The sequence below is a fragment of the Metarhizium robertsii genome (genome assembly GCF_000187425.2).
Source record: "Metarhizium robertsii ARSEF 23 chromosome Unknown MAA_Scf_7, whole genome shotgun sequence".
Taxonomy (NCBI): Eukaryota; Fungi; Ascomycota; class Sordariomycetes; order Hypocreales; family Clavicipitaceae; genus Metarhizium; species Metarhizium robertsii.
In genome coordinates, this window is record NW_011942215.1 from 1,375,082 (window position 1) to 1,403,041 (window position 27,960).

A 27,960-nucleotide genomic window follows, 5' to 3' on the forward strand; every position below is an offset into this window, starting at 1 on the left:
TCTTACCACGCGCGAGTCCGACGGATGGCTACACAAAGTCAAAGTTTGCATATTGACATGGTCGGAATATTATGCTAGCTCCAGTGGGCAAGTGCCGTCCATTATGCCGTACTACATACACGACAGACACCGATGATGAAGCTCCGAGTATGCAGATGCAGAGAGCCCGCAGCAGTTTGAAGGCGGGCAGTGTCGATTGACCCATATCTCTCACCTCATCCCAACTTCGAGCGAATCAATAAAATAGTACTTGTGGCAAGTTGGGGTACATAGATATTGAAGGGTTCGGGCATGTGGCTCGGAGCTCGAGAGTCCACTTCCACCAATAATTTTCTCGCCGCGCGTGAGCCAATGACGGCATGAGCATACATGATATGACCATCACGGTCACGGTCTCCGGAGATTTGATGCTTTGCATAGATCTACGTTTTGAGACCAACCAAGGGAGCATTTTGTTGAGAATGGGTGCTTGCAAGAAGATTTCACGGGACCGCAGCCACAAGCACCCACGGAGCGAGCCGACTGGACCTCGGTGAGGCAACCTGGGGCCGTCAGTTAGCATTGACTAGAAGACATGTGCTTTGTTCCTGGGCCGGAAACATGGGATACCCAGGAGAAGGAAATTGTGGAGGCTCGTTTGGTCTAGACGAAGAAATATAGAGGACGGCGAAAACTAGCGGCTCGTGGCTTACGACGAGTTTGGTTCAAATGTCCGGTCTAGTTGCTTTTCTACTAACAAGCTGGCTAGCCAGACGGCGCCCACCAAGGAGACGGCAGTCAAGTCAAAGAGAATGTCTTTTTTGCCTTTTTAAATTTGCTACAAAGCAATAAAAAAAAAAAAAAGAATAAATTCAGCTTTTGTCTGAAGAGTAGCAACTGCAAGTCCTAGCTCATAAATAAGGTTGTGTAATTCCATTCCATTTCCCCATTTCCATTGTGTTAAAGGAAACGACGCGTCCTGGACATGGTGGTGGGCGACCTTACACCGACGGCTTGGTTGGAAAGTTGTGTAGCCGAATGCATGTGAGATTCCGCAATCGGGTTGCGAGGTGAAACCGGGAACTTTAACATCGCCACAGAAAAAAAATCAGTACGGAGTAGCTGATCACTGATTGAGCCAAGACTGCATCTGACCAACCGGCTCTTCAGGACAGATCGGACGCGAGGTTTCAGAGTACCAGGCCATAGTACGGAGTACTAGTATGGGCAAAAATATCGCTCGTACTTAAGTAGCCTGAGAGGGCAACATGGATGAGCTACCCAGGTACCTATATGGTGGTGCTTGCACAGCTGTGTGCCCAAGTACTCGGCATGTTTGCCAATCGAATCACTTCCCAGCAGCCCCAGAAAGATGCCCCAGACTCTCCCCAGACTCTCTCCGCGGTAGTTAACTAGTAGTAGTACCATCTGCGACATTGCACTTGACCAGACTCGAGTCTGCCGAGTTACCTCGCGCTCCAAAGTCTAAACAAGGGAAGCTGTGGAGGAAAGGTCAAGTTAAGCAGGCCACAAGCACGTGGGACGTACGGAGCCGGAGTATCTGCCATTCCAAGCAGTCAGCCATCAATCATCCCGCATGCTTCCTGCCAATGCCCATATGCACCAGGTGTATTTTCGTGGGCTGTTGTTGCTGGCATCTTCAGACTTGCACATGCTGGGATAGTGAAAGCGGTCTTGTCCCCGTACACGGGGTGTCGGACGGAGACGCGCCTCTACTGTCAGGTTTCTACGGAGTGACTATGTCTGGTACCTTTCACTCCATGAAAAAAAGGGCGTCGAAGCGACCGCCGAAGTTGAAAATTTCCGTAGGGTTCGGTGAATGCAGTACCGAAGCGGCTTACAACTGAGGCGAGAGCCATGAGCTGCAGCAGCTCGCTCCAGACAGCGATGGCTCAACTGCAACGGCGCCGTGCATGACGGACCAAAAACAGCAGAGCACTCGAGGGTGATGCTGTCATCATTGATCCTTGACTGCATGTTTGCCCAGTTCTCTCCCGGTTCTTCCCACAGCCACCGACCGGACCGGGGAGCCGCAGCAGAGAAACCGTCGACGAGGATGCCCTCCAAGCCAGCCATCCAGCCATCCTCTGCGGGAGCCGCCGCCGGGTCCCTCATCTTTGTCCATGTGGTGGTGGTGTATGTACAAGTGTGGTTTCACGACCTATCTGCGACCTTGACACGCCTAGTGCTCGACGTCGCCCTGTCTGCATGCGCCTACCACTCGAGCGCCGGCTTGTTGCCCGTTTGCCCGTTTGCTCGTGCTCGAGCCTTGCCTGCGCATGCCCTTGAGTGCCCTTGAGGGCCGTTGAGTGCCGCTTACCTCTCTCGTCTACCCGGAGCGCCTATGTGTACCAACCTGGCATATAACCTGGGAGAGAGACATGGCCGGCTGCTGACCTTTCGCCGAGTTGCTTATGGCCTGGGTCCATTCATGATGATTTCTGCTCGAGCCAATGTCGAGGGCCAACCGCAGCTTCAATGTTACCAGCCAGTCTCGCTACGGCCCTCGGGTCTCCATAGTACCGTCTGGTCGATTGAATGTTCTCAGGGGCGGGGGGTCACCCCAGCCGCTATGGAGGCCCGCCAGCCAGGCACTTACCGGCGACCCAATGCCCCAGGTGCCATCAATTGGGTCGACCGGTTGAACGGGGACGCAGGCGGCACTGGGCGGGCAGGCAAGCAAGTTTGGGGTCAACTACTTAGTACTTAGTAGTGGATCAAATTGCAAGACCACCGGACCACACACATGCCAGACATGTATCGATACAACATAGAGGCATCGATTGATCCCGGCCGCAGCCGCTTCGTGCTCGGCATTGGCGTTTTCCTTTCTGGACATGATCAAGCCCAAGTCCAGGTCTGGTCTGCTCACCTCTTGCTTCCGAGTCGGTCTGGCTGGAGCGCCTCCACCCACTGCTTCGGCTCAACGTTCGAAATGCTGCGCCCCTGCGTGTTGTGCCCGAGGACGAACTTGAAATGATAAAAGACGACATCTGGGAACGACATCCGGACCTGACTCTGTCTACAGGTACGGAGTACATAGGGTACGTACCTCGTACGTATTTCCTTCTAAAGTCCGGCACGGGAGTCAGGTCAGCGGCACTCTGTACATTTGTCTGCCCTTCCATCCAGTCCTGACCCAATGCTCTGGGCCTAGCACGACCGAAAACCCAGAAGCTTGGCGACGTCCGGACCTGGGTTGCACATGCACGCCCGTATTCTACGTCCAAGGTCTGAATAAAAACAAGTCAAGCCGTTTTCCCTACTACACATGGTGCTCCGTCCAGTCCATGTCTGGTTTCTCCATTCTCCACTGCAACCGCCAGGCCCCTCCTCCCTCCAGTCCTCGGCTATCTCTTGTCAGCAGTGAGTGCTCTCTGCGAAGGTTACCAGTGGCCTTGTCCTTGTCCTTGTCCCATCTTATTTTGGTCCTTTTGGTGGGGGTTCTGCCCACGTCGTCGAGCGTTCAAGACTTGAAGTGCTTCAAGCGATCACTTTCATCTTCAACAAAAAGAAAACCAAACCCAGAGCCCACGAGAGGCTCAGTTAATCTGCCCATTGTTGGTTATACGAGGGAGCTCACATAAGAAAATTTGAGCCTCCCAAGTTTTTGTCTCCGGAAAATCCTTACAAACCACCAACCACCCCGACGACGCAGCAGAAAGTGTAAGCTGCAAGAGGACCAACGCCGGCGCAAGACAACTTCGCGTGTTATACGGCATACCGGCCGGCTCCTCATATTTTTTTTCTTCCACATGCCCAACGCAAGGCTGTGAGCGCCAATTGGGACTAAATTCCGCCTTGATCTGCCGTCTTTCGAATTGAATGCCAAGGTTCCAGGTTAAAATAGGGATTTCTTGGGTGTCGTGGTGATAGGCTCTCAACCGCAGTCGGGCTCAACTCTCCCTGACGATATCGCCTCAACCTTTGTTGGAGCCAATTATGATCGCATAGCGGCATAATCCGACCGTCATCTCTCTTCGTCATGGATCCCGTCCATAGTTTGGCTGATGCCACCGCGGCGGCGGCGGCGGCATCTTCATCATCCCCTTCCATGTTGGCTACGGTTCGCGACGAAGACGGCTGCAATCCCATCGAGTCCGCTGCCCCGACGCCTGGTGTTGTTGCTGATACGGTAAAATCTACCTCACCATCACCCCCGGCGGCAAAGGTTGACGAGAGTTTGGTTCGTCATACCATGTACTCTCCGACTTCACCCCGTCTCATGCATTCGGGCTCGCCTCCTCCGCGCAAGGATACCTTGTCCTCTATTTCAACTCAGGCCACCACGGCCACCACGGCCTCTGCTGAGACCAACAACACATCGTACAGTGCCGACACCTCCCCTAGCTTGCATCAATCTATCTTCTCAGTCAAAGACGGCTCCGACGTCTCTAACACCCGCCGCGCCAGCAGGAGACGTACTGGGCCTTTGTCACAGCAATCTAGAGAGCGCGCTGCCTTGATCAGAAAGCTGGGGGCATGTCATGACTGTCGTCGAAGACGGGTTGCCGTAAGTATTTCCCGTATCCTGTTTCTGCTTTCTGGAACCCAACAGCCTTTTGTTCTATTGATGTTGTCATGCATGTAACTTTTGCTCCTCCACCTCAGCTTGTGTTCCGTGAGGTGGCTGTTCGCATCGTACTTGTCCTTTGGCTAACCATTCGAGTGCCCAAAGTGCCATCCCAGTCACCACAATATGACCTGGGAAGACCTGTTACACCGGTTTCACAGATCACAGAGCCCCAACAGTCAAGATGTAACGCCGTCCTTCGGCGCAGGACGCCCACTAAGCCCGGCTTCGTCACTGAGCACTATCCAACCAACTTTCGCGCACGAGACTCAGGAAATGGATATAGATTCTTCGCCAACAGCATATCATCAGCCAGGCCGACACCCACTGAGCGAGGCTCGAATTCGCACCCCATTGCCGTCTGGCCCGAGATTGGAAAAGTCCTTATCCTTGCCAGGAATCGAGAGCCTCAAAAATGAATTGCAACACAATGTGCCAAAAATCCTATCTACAACCCATCGCGGGCGGTACAACTCTGTTCAAGTATTGCTGCTCTTCTGGCATGACGACGAAGACGCGACAACCATACAAGATGCACTTCAAGAGTTGGCCCATGTGCTTGACAGGTCTTATCACTATACGTTTCATATTCAAGCTATTCCATCTGCCTCAGATAGTTCCAAGAGCTCATGGAGATGGCTCTCACGCCGGCTGAATGATTTTGCCGAAGATTGCGATCAACGCGACGTTTTAAAAATCGTTTATTACGCTGGACACACATGTCTCGATGGCAACAGGGAAATGATTTTGACTAGGTACGTGCCGATCTATAGGACCAAGTTGCTATCCAAACTAACTCACCGCAGCTCAATGGACAAAGATCAGGCTTCTACAATCCGATGGAGTGGCATGCAACAAATATTAGAGGAGGCTTGCGCAGATGTACTCATTCTTATGGATGCTGCTTACTATCCGTCGTCCAAGATTGTACGGCGAAAAGGCGTCTTGGAGCTCCTTGCAGCCTCGGCATCTGAGGATCACGCTACCTCTCTTGGCCGGTGTGCATTTACAAGAGCTCTATCGGAGCTTTTGAGTGCTCGGGCTGCGCGATCTGCCCCTCTCTCGGTGGTAGAACTGCATGCGTTACTATTGTCACACTATCCCAAGATTGTTCGGGACACAACTCCCGAACGTGAGACGCTGACGACGTTTCCTGTTCCGCTACATGCAATGATGTCTGGCAACTCAAGATTGCCGTCAGTATTTCTTTCTCCTATCCATCACCCCAGCCCGACGCGAAATAGTTTCTCCTACGAAAACAATCCGCAACTCCATCTTTCTATTCGACTGACCGACGATAACGTTGATATTGAAAGCTGGAACGAGTGGCTACGGCTGATGCCAGAGGGTGTCAAAGACGTGAAGATTGACGGCCCCTTTCGGCCGTCTTTTAGACCTGGGTAGAAAATCGGTCAAGGATCGGTCGATTCAGGTGTTGACTCTTTGCTTGCCAGGCTGCATATTGGTATGCAGCACACTAAAAGCAACAACTACAGTATACCCCCCCCTTGTGAATAGTTGTAATATTCTTTTATCCTTCTGCTGCTCAACTTGCCAAGAGAAACAACCGTGAGTTGTTCAACAGCTATGCCATCAATGCAGTCTACGGTTATGAGCTTATGAAGAGATGGTCGCATAGCGAGGTGCTGACACGGGTTGACTTGTTCAAGTCTTCTGTGTTTCCATGTTTGTCTGGATTAGTGCGCAAACGTATATAGTATTCTTCGTTTAACGATACTTTTGTTATTCTGTGAAAGAGGACATGACTTTAGACAGTTGCGGTTTTGAGAGCTGCACGCGTTCTCTAAATGTAAATAGTTTCCTATCAACCAATCGGCAACTGGTATTCGTGTCATTAACAAATCAGGCCTCTACATGTCATCGACCGCTACAGTCCAAGTGAAATGAGCATATTGTGACGTCAATATGACTTGTCCCTTGAAGCAAGAGTCCAATATGACCCGGGATATGGTGTTGGCAGCTTACCGTCCAAGGAAGCGTGGTGGCTCGATGAGTCTGTTCCACACATGCATACACTGTGTCGTTGCCGAGCAACCGGTGGTACTAAACACGGCAGCTCACCGACAACAAAGCTAGCTAGCTCAGCTTGATCCGTGAAGACCATCACTCCTGCATACTATCTACGCTTGTGCAGAAAGACACCATGTAAAGCTCGTGGTCTTACTTTATGCTGATTTACTAACCCCAGAATACTTGCAAAGATAACCCAGAGCGAGTTGTGGCGGCAATGGACTCCCCCCCGAAAAGAATGACGCGAGCTCGAGCAGCCGCCAAAGCCAGCGACGCCGCTGCCAAGTCGACCAAAATCGTCACAGCAGCTGCCAAAGCTCGATCACTTTCCAAAGCAACAGCAAGCACCAAAAGTACGGCCGCAAAAAGGAAGACTAGGGCTGATGAGAATGACGATGGCGACGACGCGCTCAGAGTGTCTGCCGCCAGAAGGACCACAAGGACCGGACCCAGAAAGGCCCCTGGCAACGAAGAAAGCAACACTGTAGCCGTTATGGGCCCTTCATCGAACACATCCACATGTAGAGGAGGCGCCAAAAAGCTCGCGGCAGATTCATCAAATGACAATGCTGGCTCATCCCGTCTCCGCGGCCGCCCAAGAAAGGCCCCTCTTCAAGAGCCAGAGCCAATAGCAAAAAGACCGACGCGTACTCGTGCTGGAAACGACACCAAAGAAGCTCAAGAAGAAGCTAAAGCCACTATGAAGAAGTCCGTAAAATTCCAAGGAGCGGGAAAGGAAAACCTCGGTCTTGCATCAAAGGCGAAGGGTGCGGGAAGCATGGGAGGCCTGCGAGGCCGACCTGCGAGGCGTGGAGCTGCCACAATGCCAAAGCCGCAGCCAAAAACCTCTCCTCAGGATGCTGACACGGGCCCCAAGAAGCCACTGAGTCCTAAGAAAGTTACCCAGATGCCTATTTCGCGAGACGAAGAGTGTTCAGATGATGAGCTGGCTGGAGGCGATGAGATCAAACCTTTAATCAAAACTTCCGTCAAGCCATCGGCATACGCGCCTATCAACCAGAAGTCACTTAACGCCACATCTAGTCAACAAGAGGACAATGCAATGACAGATGTGGAAGAGCTCGTTGCGCCTCCCGAAACAACTACTTTAACATCACCGCCAAGACGACCACCCACATCTCCTACAAAGGAGTCGTTAACGTCGCCGGCAAAGAGACCAGGTGGCAAAGTCCAATTACCCGGGTCCCTTCTGAAACCCCGGGCCCTTCCTTCGGAGGACCAACACAATCAGTCTTCTCTTCTGCATTCCCCTGCCAAGAGACCTCCGTCACCGATAAAGGGCTCAAAATTTCCGTCAATGACGGCTGGGACGCCGCTTCATGGTCAGCCGCCGCTCAAAAGCTCACTGCTTCAATCTCCAGCTAAGCGGGCCATGCCCGGTTTCAGGCCGGTGACGGAGGAATTAAATGGCAAGAATGCCATATTAACCAGGACCCCCAGAATGCAGCCAATCGTTGCTTCATGTTCGAGTGTCAGTACTAGTGGCTTGCCTTCTCAGCTGCTCCTCGCTGAAGAATTTCATAATGGCGAGACTGGCGACATCGGCGACGACCCTTTCACTAGCCAGGCCGACAGCCCTCGCTTTCCAGGTCGAATGTCTGCCGTCTTGCCACGCCATGCTGACCCTCTAATAAATGCAGATGATATAGAGGATGAAGAAGAAGATGAAAAAGTCTACCCTATCGGCCGCTCTGCCCCCGAAGAGATGGCAGAGGCCGACAGCTATGAATATGTTCGTAACGACCAGGTAGTTACAGAACTATTTGAAACTGATAGAGAAATCAGCGAAGACGGCGCCATGGTTCTGGGAGAAGAAACAGCTGGACACATCGGGAAGCCTGAGATTCAGATAAGCAACGCTGCAATTACAGCAACCCCAGCGACAAAGCGAGGTGCAAGGTTTCAGCTTCGGGGTAGTGTTCTTGATCCGTGCCGCGACTTTGCATCTGATTTTGAGTCTGAGGACGATTTGTCTCCTCTGAAGCAGCTCCCAGCGCATCATAGTCGTTTGGATCGTAGGTCCACGAATGGGAGAGACACGACTCATGCGGCTCCAAGGGACTCACGGAGATCTACCCTTGGTTTAACGTCCTTAACTGAGAAATTCGGGGCTTGGGCATCGGCTAGTCCTACCAAGATGACCAAGGATCAATCCTCTGTTGTCGGAGGCACCCACGACGACAATATCACTTCGTCTACTGCAGTTCTAGAGATGACATTACAATCAGAGGTTTCGCCAATGAAGAACAGCTTTTTTGAAGACGAAATTCTCGTTCACGCTGATTTAGAATCCCCCCGTCAGCATACTGAGTCGGAGATCGGACAGAGGACAAATGACGACGCTGTTACTATGGAGGACATTGCTATGACAAATGAGGATATTGCTCTTGCTGCAGAAGCTAATAATATGTCACTCATGCCCCAGAATGTGGATGATGACCGCGAAACCCAACATACGGAGGAAGCTCTCTCGGAAGCTAGCCAGGAATACGGCGATGAGAACCAGCTCCCTGAGGACACGGTTCTTCCTTCTGCAAGATATTTTACGCCCGTCACACCTACTCGGCCGTCACAGCAGAAAAAGCCTTATTTTACAACCACCAAAGTCCCACTGAAGCCAGCAGATGATTCGGAACCAAGCCCATCTAAAAAACGGAGTTTCAGTGCAAAAAGTGTAGGGCATTTGCCCCGAAGCGCCACAGTCATCTCATACTCACCGACAAAAGGGAAAAAGCGCGCGTCCATACTTCCTGCCTATGACCCATTCTCCACTCCCGCCAAAGGAGATCTGTGGTCAAGCGTCGGCACGCCTGGGAAAACCCCTTGTCGAGATATCAACCCAGGACTGCTTCGTGGTGCTGTGGTGTTTGTCGATGTGCATACTACGGAAGGTGCGGACGCCAGCGGCATTTTCGTCGAGCTCTTGAACCAAATGGGCGCCAAATGTGTCAAGACTTGGAATTGGAACCCCAGCGGCTCTCTCACTAGCGAAGGCGCGTTATCGAGCAAAGTTGGGATTACCCACGTCGTGTTCAAGGATGGCGGTAAACGCACTATGGAGAAAGTTCGGGAAAGCAATGGAGTTGTCCACTGCGTCGGCGTCAGCTGGGTTCTAGAGTAAGTTGCTTGACCTGACTATGCAGGTCGTTGTAGTCACTAACTAACATGACGTTGAAATAGCTGCGAGCGTGAGAATGAATGGCTCGAGGAATCCCCTTATTATATTGACACGACTTTCATACCCCGTGGAGGCGCTAGGCGTCGTAAAAGCATGGAACCGAAGGCGATTGCAAATCTCAATGGTACAATTATATCTGGTACTAATAACCCATCCAAGACCCCAAATACGCCTAGAAATCGAAGAGAGAGCACTATGTGGATGCACACACCATCTGATCAGGGGGACCTAGATGATGAGGACCTCGAATGGTCATGTGCATTGCTCACTCCAGTTCCGAAGACTCCAGCGCCCGAGGCAATTGCAAAGTACGCGGCAGAACTGCCGGAAACACCAACTTCGGAAGACTTATCAGGCATCACGTCGCCGTCGAAGCAGAGCTTTTTGACAAGAACTTGTCCTCCGAAAGAAAGCAAATATCGCGAATTAGGAAAGGGAATTTTGAGCCGCGAGAAAGATGAACAGGTCATGCTAAGACTCATGGCAGCAAGACGCAAAAGTCTTCAGTTCGCGCCCAAGGTTGGCAGCCCACTAGCTAAAACCTGGGAGTAAAGTATTATAATTACCTACCAAGTAGATAGGTAATTATGTTGATGCCGCAAGCATGGGAATAAGGCGCTACTCCATCAAGACTTGCAATACCCCAGACACGGCCTGGCAAACTTTGTTCTTTGGAGATTCGGAGGGACCATCACTAAGATTGGAGTTGATACACATTTTCCCACACGGCGTTTGAGAACAGATTTGGCATGGGATTGTTCTTGAAATGGCAAACAACCGCATGCACATACTACGATCAACCGAGCCAGGAAGTAAGCCATGCAGCAGCTTTGTATAATCACGTAGTGTTGACACACATTAATTAACATATTCAAACTATTAGCCGGTTTACGTATTGAGTTTACGCAGAAATAGCATGCGATCAATAGCAAAATACGCAACACCTTTTTTTATCTTGATCAGTCTAATTCCCCTTTATTACCTCACTTCTATGGCTGGTTGTGGGCTGTTACTGCGCCGACCACGAGTTGCTGAGTTACTCTCCGTCACGTTCCTCATAATACTTCATAGTGTCTGGGCGTCCGGCTTGAAAGGAGAAATGAGATGACTCGAGCCTCCCGCCTTTTGACCAGCCCAATATTTGTTGTGTTGTGTTCGGGCTAAAGCCAAGCATCCAGCGAGGCAGACTCGAGTCGGCGCCTCGAAGTTTTTTTCCCCTCTTTGATAGTCTGACTAGACTAGAATGACGCCATGTTGATTGATGAATGCTCGCCATAGGGGAGACAGCATCGATGGACGGTAGATGCACCTCTCCCTATATATAAAGATACTGGGCGCCGCAGGTGACCAGTCAAGACCGATGCCCGGCACAGGGAACTGCCTCCTCCCGTGACTTAGGCCTTGACCCAAGCCCGCATCGCCTTGACGGCGTCCCCGTCATGGGCCTTGAGCAACTCGGTGGCCTTGGGTTTCGACAGCTCCAACTCATCCACTAGTAGGCTCACGTCGGCAGCATCTACCTTGACGCTCTTGGCAGGGGCGGCCGCGGGGACTGGTGCAGATTTCGCACCCCCAAGGCTCTTCATAGCCTTGTTGACGGCCTCCTGATCGACATCTCTTCCGGCAGCGTCATCGTTGGCGGCGGCGGCATCGAGACTGGCGAGGGCGGAGGCGGCTTTGCGGTCCTCGGCTGACTTGGCAGTGGACTGGAGCTCGTCTTCGACATCGCCCGTTGTCGCGCCCTCGTGGACATTTCGGGGCTGTGGCTCGGCCATTTTTGGTTCGATGTGTAGACGTGTGTAGACGTGTGTCGACGTGCGTTCTCGACGGCAAAGGTGGGAAGGTGGAAATGTACGGAGTGTTCAGGTTGCTCACCGAGCTGTCTCTCTCTAGATGGCGTCAAGTGGATGCAGCAAATGTGGGGTCAGGGACAGTTTTTGTATCTCCCTGCATCCCACTAAGCTGGACCTGATGCCACGCCCAAGCTATTGACAGGGCGGGAACGACCTTGTGTGATTCGCCAGTGCCGGCGCCGAGACTGAATTGTGCTGGATGTCCCGTCTCGAGTGGGAACAAAAATTTATTGTTCTAGTCAGGTGTGTGCCATCCAAAAAAAAAAAACGACTGCCGAATCTGCAGACAGACTTCGTTCCATGGTAACGTCGTACAAGTCCAGAGTGTTGCAGAGGCATTGCCGTCATTGGCTGACTCACAGGCGGATTCCGGCGTCGGTCCCAAATCGCACAGCGACAGACTCACGCCTCGAGACTGAGCAGATTATTTATATAATATACATACGCGCACGCGCATGAGCCTGCTCGCGAAAGTCCCAACTCGGCCTTTTCTCACCATTCATCGGGCCCGTTCACAAGAGCACTCACTCACTCACCCACTCACTCCATGGCCTCTCAACCCTGGACTCCGTCAACATGGCGCTCTAAGCCCATCAAGCAGGCTCCCAGTTACCCTGAGCCGGAGAAGCTGACCAAGGTTGTCAAAGAGCTCTCGCGCATGCCGCCGCTGGTTCACCCCAACGAGATCCTGGCTCTCAAGGCTCACCTCAGAGATGTTGCTCATGGCAAGGCCTTTCTCCTACAAGGAGGCGACTGCGCCGAGCTCTTCGACTACTGTGAGCAGGGCGCCATCGAATCCAAGATAAAGCTGCTGCTACAGATGAGCGTGGTTCTCATTTGGGGCACCAACAAGCGTGTTGTTCGTATCGGCCGAATGGCTGGCCAGTATGCTAAGCCTCGATCAAGCCCAACCGAGATGTATCAGGGCCGCGAGATACCGAGCTTTAGAGGCGATATTCTGAATGGCTATCACGTCGATGAAAGAGACATCGATCCCAACCGCCTGACCAAGTAAGCTTGAGCATTCCCAGACGTCAGTGAGACGAATTGGCGCTTCCTGTTGCTAATCCGATTCGTAGAGCCTACCATTACTCTGCGGCCACCCTCAACTACATCCGTGCTTCCATTGCGTCCGGAATCGCAGACCTTCACCGGCCCCTGGACTGGGGCTTGGGTCACGTTCGTGATCCAGTCTTGAAGGAGAAGTACTCGTCCATTGCCAGCAGCATTCAGCAGACCCTCCGTTTCTTGCAAGTCATCAATTCTCGCCCAGATGAGCTGCACACCGTCGAGCTCTTCACCAGTCACGAGGGACTCCTTCTAGAGTACGAAGAACCTTTGACACGACTGCTAGAATCGCCGCCGGCTCGTCCAGCACCCCCCGCCAGCAGCAGAGCACCCTCGCCTCCACTACCTGCGGATGATGACGAGCCCAAGACGCAGCAAGCCTACTATGACACATCTGCGCACTTCATTTGGATCGGAGATAGAACCCGCCAACTCGACCATGCCCATGTTGAATTCTTCCGTGGCATTGCCAACCCCATTGGCGTCAAAGTTGGCCCTACGACACCAACCTCCGATCTCCTAGACCTGTTGCGGACACTCAATCCCGATTGTGAGCCCGGCAAGATCACTCTGATTACTCGTTATGGTGCCAACAAGGTCGGCGAGCTGTTGCCCAAGCACATTCGTGCAGTTGAGGACTCTGAGTACCGCCGATGCGTTGTCTGGCAATGCGACCCCATGCATGGCAACACCCTATCCACGCCTTCCGGTATCAAGACGCGCCGTTTTAACGATATTTACAAAGAACTTCAGGAGTCGCTTCGCATCCACAAGGAGCAGGGCAGCTACCTCGGCGGTGTTCATCTCGAGCTTACCGGCGACGCCGTCACAGAGTGCCTGGGAGGCAGTGAAGGTCTCGAGGAGGACGACTTGTCCACCAACTACACCTCCTTCTGCGATCCTCGACTCAACGAAAAACAAGCTCTTGAGCTTGCATTCCTAGTCGCCGATCACTTTTCACAGGAGCAAAAAAGCGATGCTTAAGCCAGATTGAGAGGGGCCAGAGAATTTAGGCAAGCTGTCGCTTATTAAGAGGTGAAACATCATGTACATCGGTGGGATTTGTCGACATGAAGTACTCGAAAAGTTTTTGGCCCTATATAGGGGATCGACAAGTGGGTTCCGAAGAAATAAAGACACATTTTGATACGGGAATACACTATCTAAAAGAGGGATGATTTATGGGAACAGCGTGCCTACAAAAGGGAATCCTTGCTTCTATGGAAAGAGAATATTTGCCAGCTTCCATACTTTATTCATCAACTGCACTGCTCACAGTCAGAGAGACGCTGCATATGATATGCTGCCAACGTCGCACAAAATGCGTAGATCAAGTAGTCTGACTGCTTGAACGGTAATTCTGTGGCATCACTGGCAAGATAGCTAGAGGTGGTGACATGAGCCAATCACCACACTATTCCGCCCTAAGGATCAACATTCTCAATTTTTGAAACCCAGTTACAAAATATAAATAGTTTGGGCACCTTCAAAGGCGTCACCCTTGTCCAATTTTTGCCAGCCATCAACACTCCCTGCTTCGACACAAACCATGTTCTTATAGCCGTCATTGGGAGCGAAGTCGGACATCCCCTGGGCTTTCTCAATCCAGGGATTCCACACAACAACTTGGTCAAGATTATCTCTGACAATCCGGAAGCAAGGGCGGCCGGTATCAGAAATGACAATGGGGTGTCCAGGACCTTTGGCCGGAGTGTAAACACGGTCCATTTCACCAGAGAATGTCACCGGCGATGAAGATTCGGTCTTGGTCTTGGCTCCATCTACCTTGTCGACGTACTTGGAGTCTTCCAACCCAGCGATTTGGACGGCAGATATATCCTGTAAGGCAGGCACATTAATGTCGGCTAGGCTTCGAAACCTTCAAACACAAGCCAGATTTGTTTGGCAATACGACAGATTTGTTACACACCTTGATGTTGAAATATGTATGTAGCAGCATTTGGCAATCAAAAGGCTCTTCGCCATCATTAGTTATGACAAGCGTCGTAGTCAAGCTCTCCCGGTCTAAGGTAACGCTGTATAGTAAACCAAACTTATAGGGCCAAAGAGCCTTGGTATGTTCGGCAAGAGAATCAGATGAGAGACCAAAGTCAAGCTTTACGCTGGAGCTGGAGCTGGAGCCTTCACTGGTAGATTTCCCCAGAAACTCCCATCGAGCAGTTCTAGCAAGCCCGTGCTGAGGCAGCTTTGAGGTAGCTTCATGGTTGGGGGTTGCAGGCCCGAATAACTAGCCACGAGTCGCGCGTTAGATCTTCTAGGACTCTTGCTTTGCACAGGCTTGATTACGCAAGGCAGAAAGAAAGAAAAAAGCTGGGTCTTGGATAATAGGGGATATACCGGAAACACCAAAGGAATACCTCCGCGAACGCCTTTAGACCCATCTAGCTTCGTATCCTTGCTCAACCACAACTTCTCATTCCCCGCAGCATCCTTCCAGCTGAGGACAGTGGCGCCGAAGAGCAAGACTTCAACAGTCTCTCCCGTGGAAAGAGTAGCCGAGACACGAGAGCTACCATCTGAGATGGTCACCTGCGGCTGGGGAGGTAGACCCGGAGTGGTAGCCAAAGCTGACGGCTTGTTTGGTCTGTCCACCATTGTAAAGTTCGTTTTTCGAAGCGAGGAGCAGCGAGAGTGTTCGAATGAAGGCCCAGATGGTGGACTTATGCAGGCACTTGACTTATTCAAGTTCAACACGGCTGGTCAAGTAGCGAGCCCATAAGCCACAAGAAGCAGTTGACCCAGGAAGAGAGCTGTTGGCCGGCGGGGCACAGAGATATCCGGGATTAGCGGAAGGGCGCGTATCGCCTCTGTTTGTCAAGCTTTAGCAGGATGCCAAGGCGTAGAAAACACAACCGAGGGGTTCTCACGTACACTGTGGATGGGCTGCAAACACAATGCGGAAATAGACGATGATGAAGTGAAGGATCTGGGTGGTCAAATGACACGCTTTAGTTTGCTTGATCCGAGGGAGAAGCTGTCGCAGGAGGGGCGGAGGGGAAAGGCGGCCAGGTGGGGGATGCATGGCGGGGTAGATTGATTGCATGGTCTAGGAGGCGCGAATGGAGACCAAGCGATGTACTTGCCTAGGTAGTCGATGAGAGGGAATTGGCAACATGATTGCCATCGACTTCATTTGCCAGGTCATTCTGTGGTGGTCAATGAAGCATTAAGAAATTTAGCACCCTTTCCCGGAAACCGATTTTATACAGGAAGCCTTCGTTGTTTAATGCTTTGGATAGCATGTATCGGGTATCGCGGTGAAGTTTGCACCATTTGGATGAGGGAATATAGAAAGGCAGCCCAATGAGCAACTAATTATTCTGGCTAGTCTAATTCACTGAAATAGATCCCCTCTTCCATTTTACAAGAAATAAAATTGAAAACTTCTTCGCATTCAATATCCAATCCCCAATGCAAGAAGGTGGGGAGGGTTGGGTTGGGTTGTTGATGCAGTACGGTGATGAACTGGGTCTGCAATATGAAGCATTCCACAGTCGGGTATATAGGCAAAATCAAAAACATTTCTTCCAAGATGCAGTGCGTACTTTTTAAGAAGTTCATCATGGAGCTCATTTCTGAATGGACCAAAAAAAAAAAAAAATCTCAAGAGATATGCAGCTCTGATTCGCTTCTTCTATTAACAGAAATCCAACCTGGCTCCAGCTAAGCCACGACTATCGCTACAACACCGGCGCCGTTTACGACCGGCGCCGTTGTGTTTCTTCGTCGATGTTGGTAAACATGTTGTTATTAATATCAGCGCTAGTTTCACTAGAACTGCCGTTGCGATGCTCCATGTTGTTCTTCTCGCCAGTCTCATTAATGCTGATGAGAAGTTCTCCGTTTTTACCGTAGCGCCGTGGCTCGATTTCGGCTTGGTGTACGACGGTAAAGGCACCCCTCCAACCCTTGACTTTCTGGAAAATAATGTCCATTTCTTCAAGAGATCGGTACGCAGTTTCTGGGAAGAAGAAGTAGACGGAAGGAACCATAATGGCATTGATGATGGCGAAGATGGTGTAAGTGTTGTACTTGATGTTTGTAAAGGAGACAGGGGTGATCATAACAACCTTTAATTTATAAATGTTAGCATATCTTGGCATCGTATTGAAGCAATGATACGTTCTTACCATGAAGTTGAAGATCCAGTTGGAAGAAGTAGACAAGGCGTTGGCTGGGGCACGGGTACGTAGAGGAGTAATTTCGGCCGGGTATAACCAAGTCATGCCGAGCCAGCCAACTGCAAAGAAAGTGTTGAAAACAAAGAGAAACACGATACCTGCAATTTGGCAAGCGTGATTGTTTTCCTGCGAGCCTACACCTGCAAGAATAGCCATGGTGGCGGCCTGACCAGCAGCACCGAACAACATGAGCTTTCGACGACCAATGCGTTCGACGAGAAACACAGCCGGCCACGATGCAATGAAGTACTCGGTGCCGTTTAAAGCAGCGAGGAGACGAGATAAGAATGGACTCATACCAAGACGACGGTAAATAGTAGCGGCATAATACGTAATAAGGTTGATACCTGAAATCTGCTGGAACATCTGATTGACATAGGCGATAGTGGTGCGGTGCAGCGTGCGGTTATTGTCACGAGCGAAGCAATCTGCGAAGCTACCCTTGCTCATCTCTGCAACAGTGTCCTTGATGGCGCGAAATTCGTTCTCGACATATTTGTCGTCGTTATCAACCTCAGCAATAGCGGCAATGACCTCTCGAGCCTCGGCATCGCGACCTTTGAGGATGAGCCACCGAGGAGATTCGGGTAAGCCAAGTACAAATGCCAGAATGAAAATACAGAAGACAATCTGGAAGGCCAGGGGGAAACGCCAAGCGACAGAGCCGGGCGCAAAGGACAAGCCAAGGTCCACCCAGTATGAGATCATGATACCTCCAGTGATGAGTGCACCTTCAATCATGACAAGTTTGCCACGTTTGTGAGCTGAGCAAGTCTCGGATTGCCACATGGGCACAGTGGAAGTGTTTCCACCATTGCCCAACCCAGTGATGATGCGTCCAATGATGAAATGCTCGAGAGTGAAAGCAGAGGCTTGAAGAGCCGCTCCAACAACCATGATGGCGGTACCAAGGAAGATCATACGTCTGCGGCCAAGAGGATTGCCGATGAAGATGGTGATGACTGCACCGATAAAACAGCCCAGGTTGTACGAGGCGACAGCGATTCCTTGGTAAGTTGATCTATTGGACTTTTCGGCGTCTGTCAAGCCATTTTCAGTGTCGTTGATGTCCGGGAACTGTTCAAGGAAGATGGGAAGTGTGAGAATGCCGCCCATAACACCTTGGTCTAAAGATCATGATTAGCACAGTGCTTACAATGTCGCACAAGCGCACAGCTCGGTACGAGTTGCCACGACTAAGACGCACAGGGCGCACAGAAAAGAGAAAAGAGAAAACAGAGCGCCTACCATAACCAAAAAGCAGGAAGTCACATCCTGCTACGGCTCCAATGGCCCAATTAAGGGCCTGGCCGGAGAGGCCAAAGAATTTTTTCACCATGACGGACGAGAGAAGAGAGTGGAAGGCGTTCAATACTAATATTATAAGCCTTGATCTTGTCCGTATTGTTTTCACAGTCTTGGAACCCTGTTGTCGATCCCCTCATTCACTTCACAGCGTAGGAAGCGGCGGATGGGACAACAACGGTTGCGGATGAAAGGAAGGGGTAAACCAAGAAGTAACATGTGTGTGTGTGTGTGTGTGTGATAGAGAGAGAGAGAGAGACATAAGTGCTTTATAAAGTGGCATTGGCCCTCAAGATACCAGCGGGATGTGGGAACGCGGCACGGACTGAACCACAGACGCGAGCATGGTAACGAACGACAAACAAAAATGGCCTTGGCAAGCAGTTACAAGGACCTTGGTCAGGCTTTCCGCAACACATCAGACACTCGACACATAACAACAAGTTGACGAGGACGGGGAGGTTTGGCACTCTGTACTACAACGTTGGTCAAACCGGGGGTTCTCCACATGGCTCCATGACGATGTTCCACCAGCCCATGAGGCCGGCCCTGCTCGCCGTCATCAAATCCATTTGGCCCGCCCTCGTCAGATAAGCCGGTCAACATTGAACAGTCAGAGAACCCGAGAGACATGGACAAGTTCGACCACCGGTGTGCAGCATAAGAAGCGTAAAGGCTAGCTTGGGGGCCCCTATGTTGTGCAACTTCGTCTCATTAAACTGCTTAGGGTCGAGGAAGGTATTGCATATGTATGTTGTAGTACTCCGTGCAAGGCGAATGAGAGGCAGAGGCCAGGGTTGTTATCCGCACACCACCACCATCAACACTTGCTGACCGTTCGCGGAGTGCCTAGTATTTGACTCTACTCTTACTGTGGCAGGTGTCTGCCAAATTCTGTACCCGGGTCAAGCCTTCTTCGAGATCAATTGATGGCTTGCGGTTTCTAGAAGCGCCACTGGTGTGCCTGGCTGCCACTGCTGGAAATTCCGATTCGTTGGACGAGAAGACGGGATGTCGGTGTGGTGGGAAACCTAGGGGGAGAATCATCCCCTTCTCTCGCTCGTTAATTCGTTACGTTCGAATAGTCTTTGCGCCTCCAGGGCTTCCGCAGATGACAAGATGCACAGACGGTGTACTAGAATGCGCCAGTTGAGCGTGTAATTCCGGCCCTTCGAGTTGCATTTGCAACCATATCCGACCCTCTTTTCCTGCCCCAGCGTGGAGCTGCGACGTCATTCCACCGCAAGCCGTGGATACTGAAGACATCCAAATGGACAGGGCAGCCATGACACTGGTGCCAAATCCACTGTATGGCAAGCCATGTTGCTCTTTGCGCAGCGCCATACGGCCAACTTTAAAATCTGTTTCGTCAGAAAAGCATGTAGAACAAAAATAGAGGATACCGGATGTATCGTGTGTGGAGTTGATTGATGGAGAGGGAAAAGAAGCAAAAAAGGAGACATAATAACTACTAGGTACTTAAGTACTTACCTAGTAGGTACCTGCCTACTTAAGTACCCTAGGTACATACCTAAGCCGTTTGCCTGCTAATAACCTTGGAAAGTATACCAGTCGACTACAGTCCATTTAAGTACTTAGTATATAGCATTGTTGATGGCTGGGCTCATGGGTCGCGAGTCAATACTGATTCCGGCGTACCTCTTACTGTATCCCTACCGGCACTGCTCAAGTGGTACTCTGTCTATTTTCCGCCCTCTGGCTCAAAAAACTATCCACGAGTATAAAAGTCTTCTTTTCTTGAAATAACTTGCGGGTTTGGACGCTTTTCTGCGCGGCACACGTGACGATTTGCCTTCATTCTCTTCATTGCTGCACCGGATTTTCTCTCGCTATACTTACTCTCTCTCTCTCTCTCTGTGCAGATTGCTACGGCCAGTAGCCGAACAGTGCCATCAGAAGCACAGGAAGATCCAGGCCGGATGTTCCTTCATTCTCGTCCCTATGTCTCACAAGTGCATGTACGTTGCCCCGCCTTTCACTGATCGCGTTTTATCGTGCACATGTGGCTTTTCAGCGCAGCTGTCTGGATCCGTAGCCGAGAGCTATGGGATTTTAGGCATTGCCGTGCTGGCAACGTCGTCGGTATAGGCACTGTGATTCAACACGTACAAACTACGGAGTGCATCATGCTCGGTTTTGTACGGCCAACAGTCGTTTAAGCAAGTACTTAACACCCTTCTTTGGAATCGACAACAGCCACCCATATGTTCGGCTTGGCAGGTAGTATCAGAACGGATGGTGCTTTTGAACTTTTAATTTCATTGGGTGCTTCATGCACCAGACAAAGATTTTTTGTGGAAACGGACCACGACATTTTGCATTGAGAGCACAGTGGGATACATGTAGACAAAACTTGACGTCATTTTCACTTCGCGGACCGACTCTCTGGAATTGTGCTCCTTTGGCCTTCAGTTAACTTGTTCATCCAGGCGACGCCGAGGAAGATGGAATGGATGGATGGGACGGGGCGATGAATCAGCATCACATCTACCCAGACATCGCCTTTCTCGCAATGGGGATGAAGAGAACGCTGCTATGATGTGGAACAACCTTTGTTGGCCTTTACTGAAAGTACATGGGCAGTTGCCTGAAGAGAACCAGTGTGTAATGTTCACTGCTTCATCCTAGTGAAGCATCTCCCCAAACCCTGCAACAATAAACTCAAATTAACAGCGGAGTGCTTTGTATTCCGCAACCCCCAAAGGAAGATGTTAGTGTCGAGACACCTCTATCGCTTTTCTCTTGGTGTGATTCTTGGCATATCAGAGAGGCAACAAATGCACATTCCTTTCAACTCGGCACAGAACAAGACTATTCCAACGATATTTTTGTGTAGAAATAAGCTACATCAGCTGCCCTTGAGGTCCACTCATTATCAACACTGAAACGGTCTCAGCTGCAACGTGTTTTAGCGCAAATTTAAGATTGCATCATACCTGTCAAGTTCGGGGGTCGTTGCCGATCCTTCATTTTTCTTACTGTACAGCTCTACGGAGTATTCATTGTTGCACTGTCCCAAGTTCCACTGTTTCGCATCCATTCCGCTGTGGCTACAAACCGTCCCGGGCGCCATGCTTCATCCTTCCGGCGGCTCTCGGCCGTCGCTTTACCGACATCATTTGACTGCCTGCGGCGGGAGGAGACTCACTAACTTGATTAATCTCTGGTTTGTCCATGGTGTGCAGGAGCCAAAAAAACAACCACCACCACACTTTACCGCAAATGGCTGCAAAGTGCGATGACCCACTTTCGGGATACCGAAGTTGGCAATCCCGTATTCGAGGTGCTTAACGAGAAGTGAAGAGCGGTTGCTGGGACTAGGCTAGTAGTATCTGGAATAATTCTCAGATCATCGAGATGGCGAGTTCCAAATGTCAATGTTGGATCGGGGGCGGCGGGGTTCATGGGGTTTTCCATTTTGCATGCAATCTCGCGCCTCAGACCGAGCGACGTTCAGTCCTCAACCCATCGACTTAGCAACTACATACATACATTCTAAAAGCAACTAGGACTAGAGGTCCAATCCTTTCATCCCAAGTTCAAGCTCCAGTCTGAGGCACGCCAGTGAACCCCAGGTAAATCTGGCGGAATGGGGTGGTTCTCATTGTCGTAATCACTATTGCTGTACTCCTTGGTAGCTTTAAATTGTGCACTGGCATATCCCGCGCACCGTGTTGTATTTATAATATTATGTTCTCCGTGATTCATGAGACATTGCCCAATACAAAAAAATGTCCTTTCCAACACCGAGCTACATATATAAGGCATGTACCAGCTTTGTACAGCGATAAAAAGTCTCATACAACGCCACCGATGCCGCAATGCACGCCGGAAAAGCTACTCCCTGTAAACACTATACTCCTTTCATGGTTTTGGTTTCACTGGCCTCTTGATTTTCTCTTCCTGGTTCGTCCTCTTCCTCTCCTCTCCGCTTCAAACAACTCACGCTTCATATCCATCAAAATATCCTCAACTTCATACACCTTCTCTCTACTGAGAGATGCACTGCGTAGTTTATCGAGCCCACTCCGCAGAGTTTCCATAATTGTTAGGGGACTTTCTCCTCCAACTGGTGGTCCTGCACTTGATTTTGTGCCAACAAAAGTTTCCATGGTTTCACCAACCGCCGGTTCTACTTCGAGCTCCATCTCATCCTCATTGGCTCCTCCTGCAATTTCGTCCTTGTTCGCACCTTGGTCATCTCCCTCTAGGTGGTTCTGCTGTGACGCCTCATTAGATTCCTTTACCAATTGAGATTGTACTTCCTCGTCAGTATCACCACCATCCATATTCCCACATGGACTCTTGGCTCGATGCTTAGCATCTCTCCGAGCCTGTCTTGACTCACGAAGAAGCGCCTGTTGTTGCCTCTGTCGAAGGCCACGTCTAGTCTCTATACCCTCAATAGGGTCGTTCTTGTCGTCGCAAGTCTGCGGTACAGACGGTTCGGATTCGCTTTGTTCTCTGTCCGATAATTCTTGAATTTCATCAGTAGCAGATCGTCGCCTTTTGTTGCCCTTGTCGGATTGCTTTCCGGCCCTCTTTCTTTTCCTCCGAGATCTGCTTGTTTCTGTCTTCTCCGAAGGCTCGGCAGTAGATGGTATCACGGGGGCTGGCGTTTCAACTGTTGCATTTTCCGGTTTTTCGGGTGATGGACAAGTAGAGTCTGTGTGTACCAAAATACACCCGCGAGACCCAAGTGGGGTCTTTGAACCTCCTTCTATGCGGCCACAAAGTTGTGAGCCATCTATTGGCCTCGTGGCATCTTTGCCATGCTGCGCCGCGTCCTGTAGATCCGAGGGTGCACCAGACTTTGTGCCATCTACCTTTTGTTCTGTCGTCTTGTTTTCCGCCTCCACACACCGTGAAGAACAGCGACGGGATAGTGACTTGGATCCCTTCGCCGAGTCATTCTCGAGCTTCGGCGTGACTTGAGCTGTTCTTGCTCGTGTAATTCTACCTTCTCCGGGTGTGGCGGGTGCTGTCAAGGAACGCTGGGATGGTTGATCTTTGGCTTTAAGACTCAACACACCCTCATCTTCGCGCTTGTTAGAGACTGCATGGTCGTTAGACTGGCAAGCTTCGGCTTCCATACGTCTTTTTCTTTTCGAGTAGCGACGCAATTTCTTTGGTGATTCAATGTCTGCAGGGCCAGTAGGTTGCAGCTCTGGTTCTTCTCTTTGCTGAATATCAAGGGGGGACCCCGGTGGCGAGGAAAACTCCCAGCTTTCCATGACACTTCCTGCCCTCGATCGAGATTGGATCTCAGATAGAAAGGGGTACGGGCGGGGTGCAGGCGGCGAAGACGGGGGGTCATTGAAGTCATCCATTTGTAACACCTGGCCGCGCCTGGGGGTTGGTGTCAAGCTAATCAGGTCTTCGAAGGATTTACTATGTTTAGGGGTGCTCTCCTGTGCCACTTGCGGACTCTGAGGTGCATTCCTTTGTGTGCTTGGCCCGGGCAACTTGTGGGCGGATGGTGGAGAGAGGCTGGATTGGACGTCTGTGTATAAGACTGCATTTTGACGCTGCCTTTCGCGGACTTCCTTCTGGCGTTCTGTCAGATGCTGAGATTCATTATGCAAGGGTGAGGACGACACAATTGGCTCGAATTGTATTTGAGAGTTATCATGTCGGCGGCGCGGTGTGCTCATTCGTTTTGTTGACTTTGCGTGATGGAACTCTGGTGTCGATTCTAGGCGTCGTCTCCTGGTCATTGGCCTTCTAGATGCAGACAATCTCGAGGCTGACGCTGCAATGTTGGGATCAGAATGCGATCTTGTTGGGGATAGAGCATCCGAGCTGGGGTCGGCTGATGGGCCTCCCTTTGCAGTCAGTATTCCGATGCCAGTACTTCTGCTGGCACCTGGAACAACAATATCAACCTTAGATCGCACAGAAGAAATGATCGCCATGAGGCTGTCTGAACATTGGATATCTTCATCATCCTTCATGATTGCATTCCACATCACGCATGTTCTATTCACGATAGTCGCATGTGTACTTTTGAAGGCAGCCGTTAGGACTGGCTCAATAACGTCCAAACTTCTTCTGTTCGGCCGTTCCTGAGCAGCGAGATTCGAGCAAACATGGTCCCAGATAGTAGCAACCTTTGAAAGAGAAGGTCAGTGAAAAATGGATAATCTGGGGGACTATTTTCAGGAATCAAACTCACACACGTGAACAAAGAAGACTCATGCTTCTCTTGAATATGAGTCTTTTCGTTCTGAAGCCATACGCCGAGTCCAGTTTGCAGTTTGCTTAACACCTCTATTCCGAAGAGGGGCCAGTTTTTTACCAAGAATGTATCCACGGCCTCGAGCAATGGCACAGCACGCACATTCCAATCTGTGTCCAATTGCTGGTCATACAAAGTTGCCAAAAAGTGATTTCCAAGTTTGTATAGATGATCGAGTGGGTCGAATAACGTCATTTTGGGCAGAGTTGGAGGCGCTCCCCAGAGCCTTGACCGAGCAGATTCCACGGCTTGTTTGTCTCGAGGCAGTTTCGCATGATTGAAGAGAGAGGTGACAGCTTGGATGATCAAAGGAGATAGACCTTCAGTTGCCGCACCCGGCATGTCTAATATAGCTTTGGCTAAAGGTTCGATGACGACTAGAGAACAGCCAGCATCGCCAAAATTACTTGAGACTTGTGTAGCAACGGTTTCAAAGAAGGGAGTCCACTGTCGAGGAGGCAAATTTGGGTGAGAGCTGAGACCACGTTCTATTAGAGACACAATTTCTCGGAACTCCGGGCCGTTCATTTTATCTGGAACTGGGACACACCCAGCGGTAAGAACTGAGCGCTTGTCAAGGCACGCTTTAGCACAATCTGCAGCCAGCAACCACGGCCCATATGGCGACAAAGAGTTGCGAGGTAACAGCTGCAGCAGCTCTTTTGCCAAGTCGAAACGTCCTTTGACACTTCTGCCTTTCAAAAACGGTTCAAAAATTGACTGGAAAAACCTAGCCAAGGCATCGTCATCGCTGCCGCCAACAGGGACAGCAGCAAGCATGACGAACAAGTGATGCAGAGGCATACGTACAACCCCTCTAGGCTTATCCGATCGGTCTAATCGCTGTGATGGCGTAGCAACTGGCTCAAATGTGTTCAGAACAGTCATAGAGAGTCTTTTCTCAGTGAATGGGAGAAGTCCTAGTCCATCGATGAGAATTTGTACAAAATTAGAGACCCCAGAGAGAAATTTTGAGTTCGACGAAGTAGATTCGGGCTCAGCATCCTCCGCCGTAAAGACTGTAGAAAGTAAACCGAACGTACAGCCAACAAATTTGGCCGTATCCTCGGAAACCTTGATATCTTTTGCAGAGGCAGCTGCAACAGACCCCACAAGTGCCTGCCACAATCGGTAGATCAAGCTGTCTTTATTCGCAAGATCAATGAATTTCTTTTGAATGACAGGTCCCACCAATTGCAACACCTTGTCACAATTCCTTCTAACCCACTTCGAATCAATGGCAGGGAGTTCGTCCGGTTTGACTGGTGGCAGATCAACGATGCGGTCTTGCCTCCATATTCGTGGTGTGACAACATCCAGAAGACCAACAAGTAATCTAGCTGCTTGCATAATGCCATCTCCAGGGACGTCAGGCATACCATCCAGGCTGATGAGTTGGCTTATGATAGGTTGCACGGCAACATCCCACAAGACATCCGTATCGTATTTGTCACTACCGGGAGTAAAGGCGTAGTAGTATAGGTTGCATATACCACCAATTACCACCCTGCGCAGTTTCAAGGCCTCTTCTTGCTGTTTCGCGCTCGATTTTCTGCGAAGTTGGCTGAGAAGAGGCTGACATAACGTCGCAATGCACTTGGGGCTGACTCTGTTGTCCGAAAGCGAGAGATAGAGGTATCTGTTCCAAGCAAAGTTGGCTTCTTGTTTAGTGGAGTTGTCCGTCATGTTGAAGGCAGACTGCACCAGGGTCAACCAAGGTCCATAGTGCTGCCATCTATCTAGGGGACAACGAAGAAATAGGATGACAACGCTCCATATTTGGGGGACGAAGTGGCAACAATGTTTTTCCTTGACCATCGCCTGCAGCCTCTTGATATAGAAGTCGATGTATGTTTCGGTGTCGTTGGCTGCTTGAAATAGTTCGCTCGCTTTTCGAAGTAATTGTTTTTCGGACCGCAACGCAAAACCCGCCTCCGACCCCAAGCTAATGGCTTGTGAGCGAATGTCTTTGACAGAACTGAGCATGTCGGTGAACATATCCTTGAGCCAATCAAGGTGGGCAGCCATGTGGTTTCTGGACTGTTTGATGAGTCGCTTGTATATGTGTAGGCGGCTCATTATGATGCTTTTCCCCTTCAAGTGGTGTTCAATCTTGTGCAAAGCTGCTATAAGACGGCCAACTCTCTCTGAGGTCATGACCTTGGCAGAAAAGTTCTGAAATGCCATCACTTGCATAAGATGTCGTATCACATCCTTGGGCATCGCCTCATCTTCAAACGAGCGGATGGACTGCTCGACGACGAAAACGCTGAAATCAGAGGTCAGGGTAGACGCAATGGCCGGGAAGTGAAGAAAGGTGGCAAGTAGTGTGAGAGAATGATTGATCAGAGACGTGTCTAGGTTTCCATGGTCCGACTTTGCCGTCATATCGCGCTGAACAAATTGCATAAATAGGCTCATCTTGTTTTGCAAGGCGACTCGATCCGGAAGGTTGTTGGAGGCCTTGAGGGCTCTGGAAAGCATCATATATGCATCCAGCTTGGAGTCCCGGTCTGCTCCAGCCAGCTGCTTGATAGTCGAGTCCAGCATTTCAATTATATTAAGCGGAGAGGGACCATCGAGCTCGTTCGTAAAGCATGAAGCTAAAGGATTCGGGGACGAGGAAGGCTTAAGGATGCTCTTGACGGGTTTAAAGCGTGTTGCTGACGACGGAGCTGAAAATGGCGAAGATTTGACGGCCTTGAGACCTTCGGGATATTGGGGAGCCTCCCGATAGTCTGTGTGAGAGGACCACTCCACCTTCTTCCGAGCACGACTGGAGCTGGGGTTGGATCCTGTAGCAACAGGTGAGGTGAAGGAGTGGGCATTCGGAGGGGTATGAAGACTCAATATTGGGTCAAAGGCCGAGGCTCGCCCCAGAACGATGGATTTGAGAGAGACGTCGATTTCGTGGCTAGCTTCACGAGGAGGAGTTGGCGGCCGAGCTGGCAGTGCGATGAGAATATTTGAGGAAGAGGCCGAGGCTACTGAAGATGCCATGGCTGCTGCCAGGCAGCACCGGCGATCTAGAGCGCAGAGAGTTGGCCAGCGAGCTCTCACAATGCCATGCAAGAGGGACTGTAAGAAGGTGGTGGAGGTTGCGTAGCCAATGTACTGGCCAAAGAATTGACGCCGCCGTATCAACGACGACTAAGCAGTTTTGCAGCAAGTCAGGGTTTCACTGCACGTCGAAGCACTTTTCTCAAGTAGCCAAACTGGACGCGAGATGCGAGGCGTGGAATCGGGGCTTGGAATAGGGTTGAGATGAAATGTTGAAGGACGACATATGTCGAAGTCATGGCCAAATTGAGATGGGCAGAAACGAAATCAATTAATGAATTGCACCTGCCCCATGTCCCCACGTCCCTAGCTGCTGGACTTGGAGGCTGGCTGGCCAGCTTGCCTTTTCAATAAACGCGACCACGCTTCACGAAAACGCGTGCAAGAAGCTGCCAGTGCGCGTGGGTAAC

General features: G+C 50.7%; 7 protein-coding genes across 7 annotated transcripts; 3 read left to right on the forward strand and 4 right to left on the reverse strand.

Annotated features, from left to right (window-relative positions):
• Positions 1-3,985: 3,985 nt before the first annotated feature.
• On the forward strand, positions 3,986-5,977 carry MAA_11403 (uncharacterized protein; the record flags this gene model as incomplete). The annotated part of the gene is made up of 3 exons (XM_011413397.1): positions 3,986-4,513; positions 4,742-5,328; positions 5,380-5,977. The coding sequence occupies 3 exons, from the start codon at positions 3,986-3,988 to the stop codon at positions 5,975-5,977; spliced, it is 1,713 nt and encodes a 570-aa protein (XP_011411699.1).
• Positions 5,978-6,821: 844 nt separating this feature from the next.
• On the forward strand, positions 6,822-10,355 carry MAA_00555 (Breast cancer suppressor protein BRCT; the record flags this gene model as incomplete). Its single annotated transcript, XM_007818553.1, has 2 exons — positions 6,822-9,742; positions 9,806-10,355. The coding sequence occupies 2 exons, from the start codon at positions 6,822-6,824 to the stop codon at positions 10,353-10,355; spliced, it is 3,471 nt and encodes a 1,156-aa protein (XP_007816744.1).
• Positions 10,356-11,197: 842 nt separating this feature from the next.
• On the reverse strand, positions 11,198-11,578 carry MAA_00554 (uncharacterized protein; the record flags this gene model as incomplete). The annotated part of the gene is made up of 1 exon (XM_007818552.1): positions 11,198-11,578. One exon carries the CDS (start codon positions 11,576-11,578, stop codon positions 11,198-11,200), a length of 381 nt encoding a protein of 126 aa, XP_007816743.1.
• A 625-nt stretch (positions 11,579-12,203) lies between these two features.
• Positions 12,204-13,708, forward strand: MAA_00553 (3-deoxy-7-phosphoheptulonate synthase; the record flags this gene model as incomplete). The annotated part of the gene is made up of 2 exons (XM_007818551.1): positions 12,204-12,667; positions 12,736-13,708. The coding sequence occupies 2 exons, from the start codon at positions 12,204-12,206 to the stop codon at positions 13,706-13,708; spliced, it is 1,437 nt and encodes a 478-aa protein (XP_007816742.1).
• Positions 13,709-14,182: 474 nt separating this feature from the next.
• Positions 14,183-15,340, reverse strand: MAA_00552 (aldose-1-epimerase; the record flags this gene model as incomplete). Its single annotated transcript, XM_007818550.1, has 3 exons — positions 14,183-14,563; positions 14,655-14,972; positions 15,083-15,340. The coding sequence occupies 3 exons, from the start codon at positions 15,338-15,340 to the stop codon at positions 14,183-14,185; spliced, it is 957 nt and encodes a 318-aa protein (XP_007816741.1).
• A 1,103-nt stretch (positions 15,341-16,443) lies between these two features.
• MAA_00551 (sugar transporter STL1) lies at positions 16,444-18,265 on the reverse strand (the record flags this gene model as incomplete). Its single annotated transcript, XM_007818549.1, has 3 exons — positions 16,444-16,815; positions 16,876-18,053; positions 18,175-18,265. The coding sequence occupies 3 exons, from the start codon at positions 18,263-18,265 to the stop codon at positions 16,444-16,446; spliced, it is 1,641 nt and encodes a 546-aa protein (XP_007816740.1).
• Positions 18,266-22,130: 3,865 nt separating this feature from the next.
• Positions 22,131-27,490, reverse strand: MAA_00550 (telomere length regulator protein (Rif1); the record flags this gene model as incomplete). Its single annotated transcript, XM_007818548.1, has 2 exons — positions 22,131-24,362; positions 24,428-27,490. The coding sequence occupies 2 exons, from the start codon at positions 27,488-27,490 to the stop codon at positions 22,131-22,133; spliced, it is 5,295 nt and encodes a 1,764-aa protein (XP_007816739.1).
• Between the last annotated feature and the right edge of the window lie 470 nt (positions 27,491-27,960).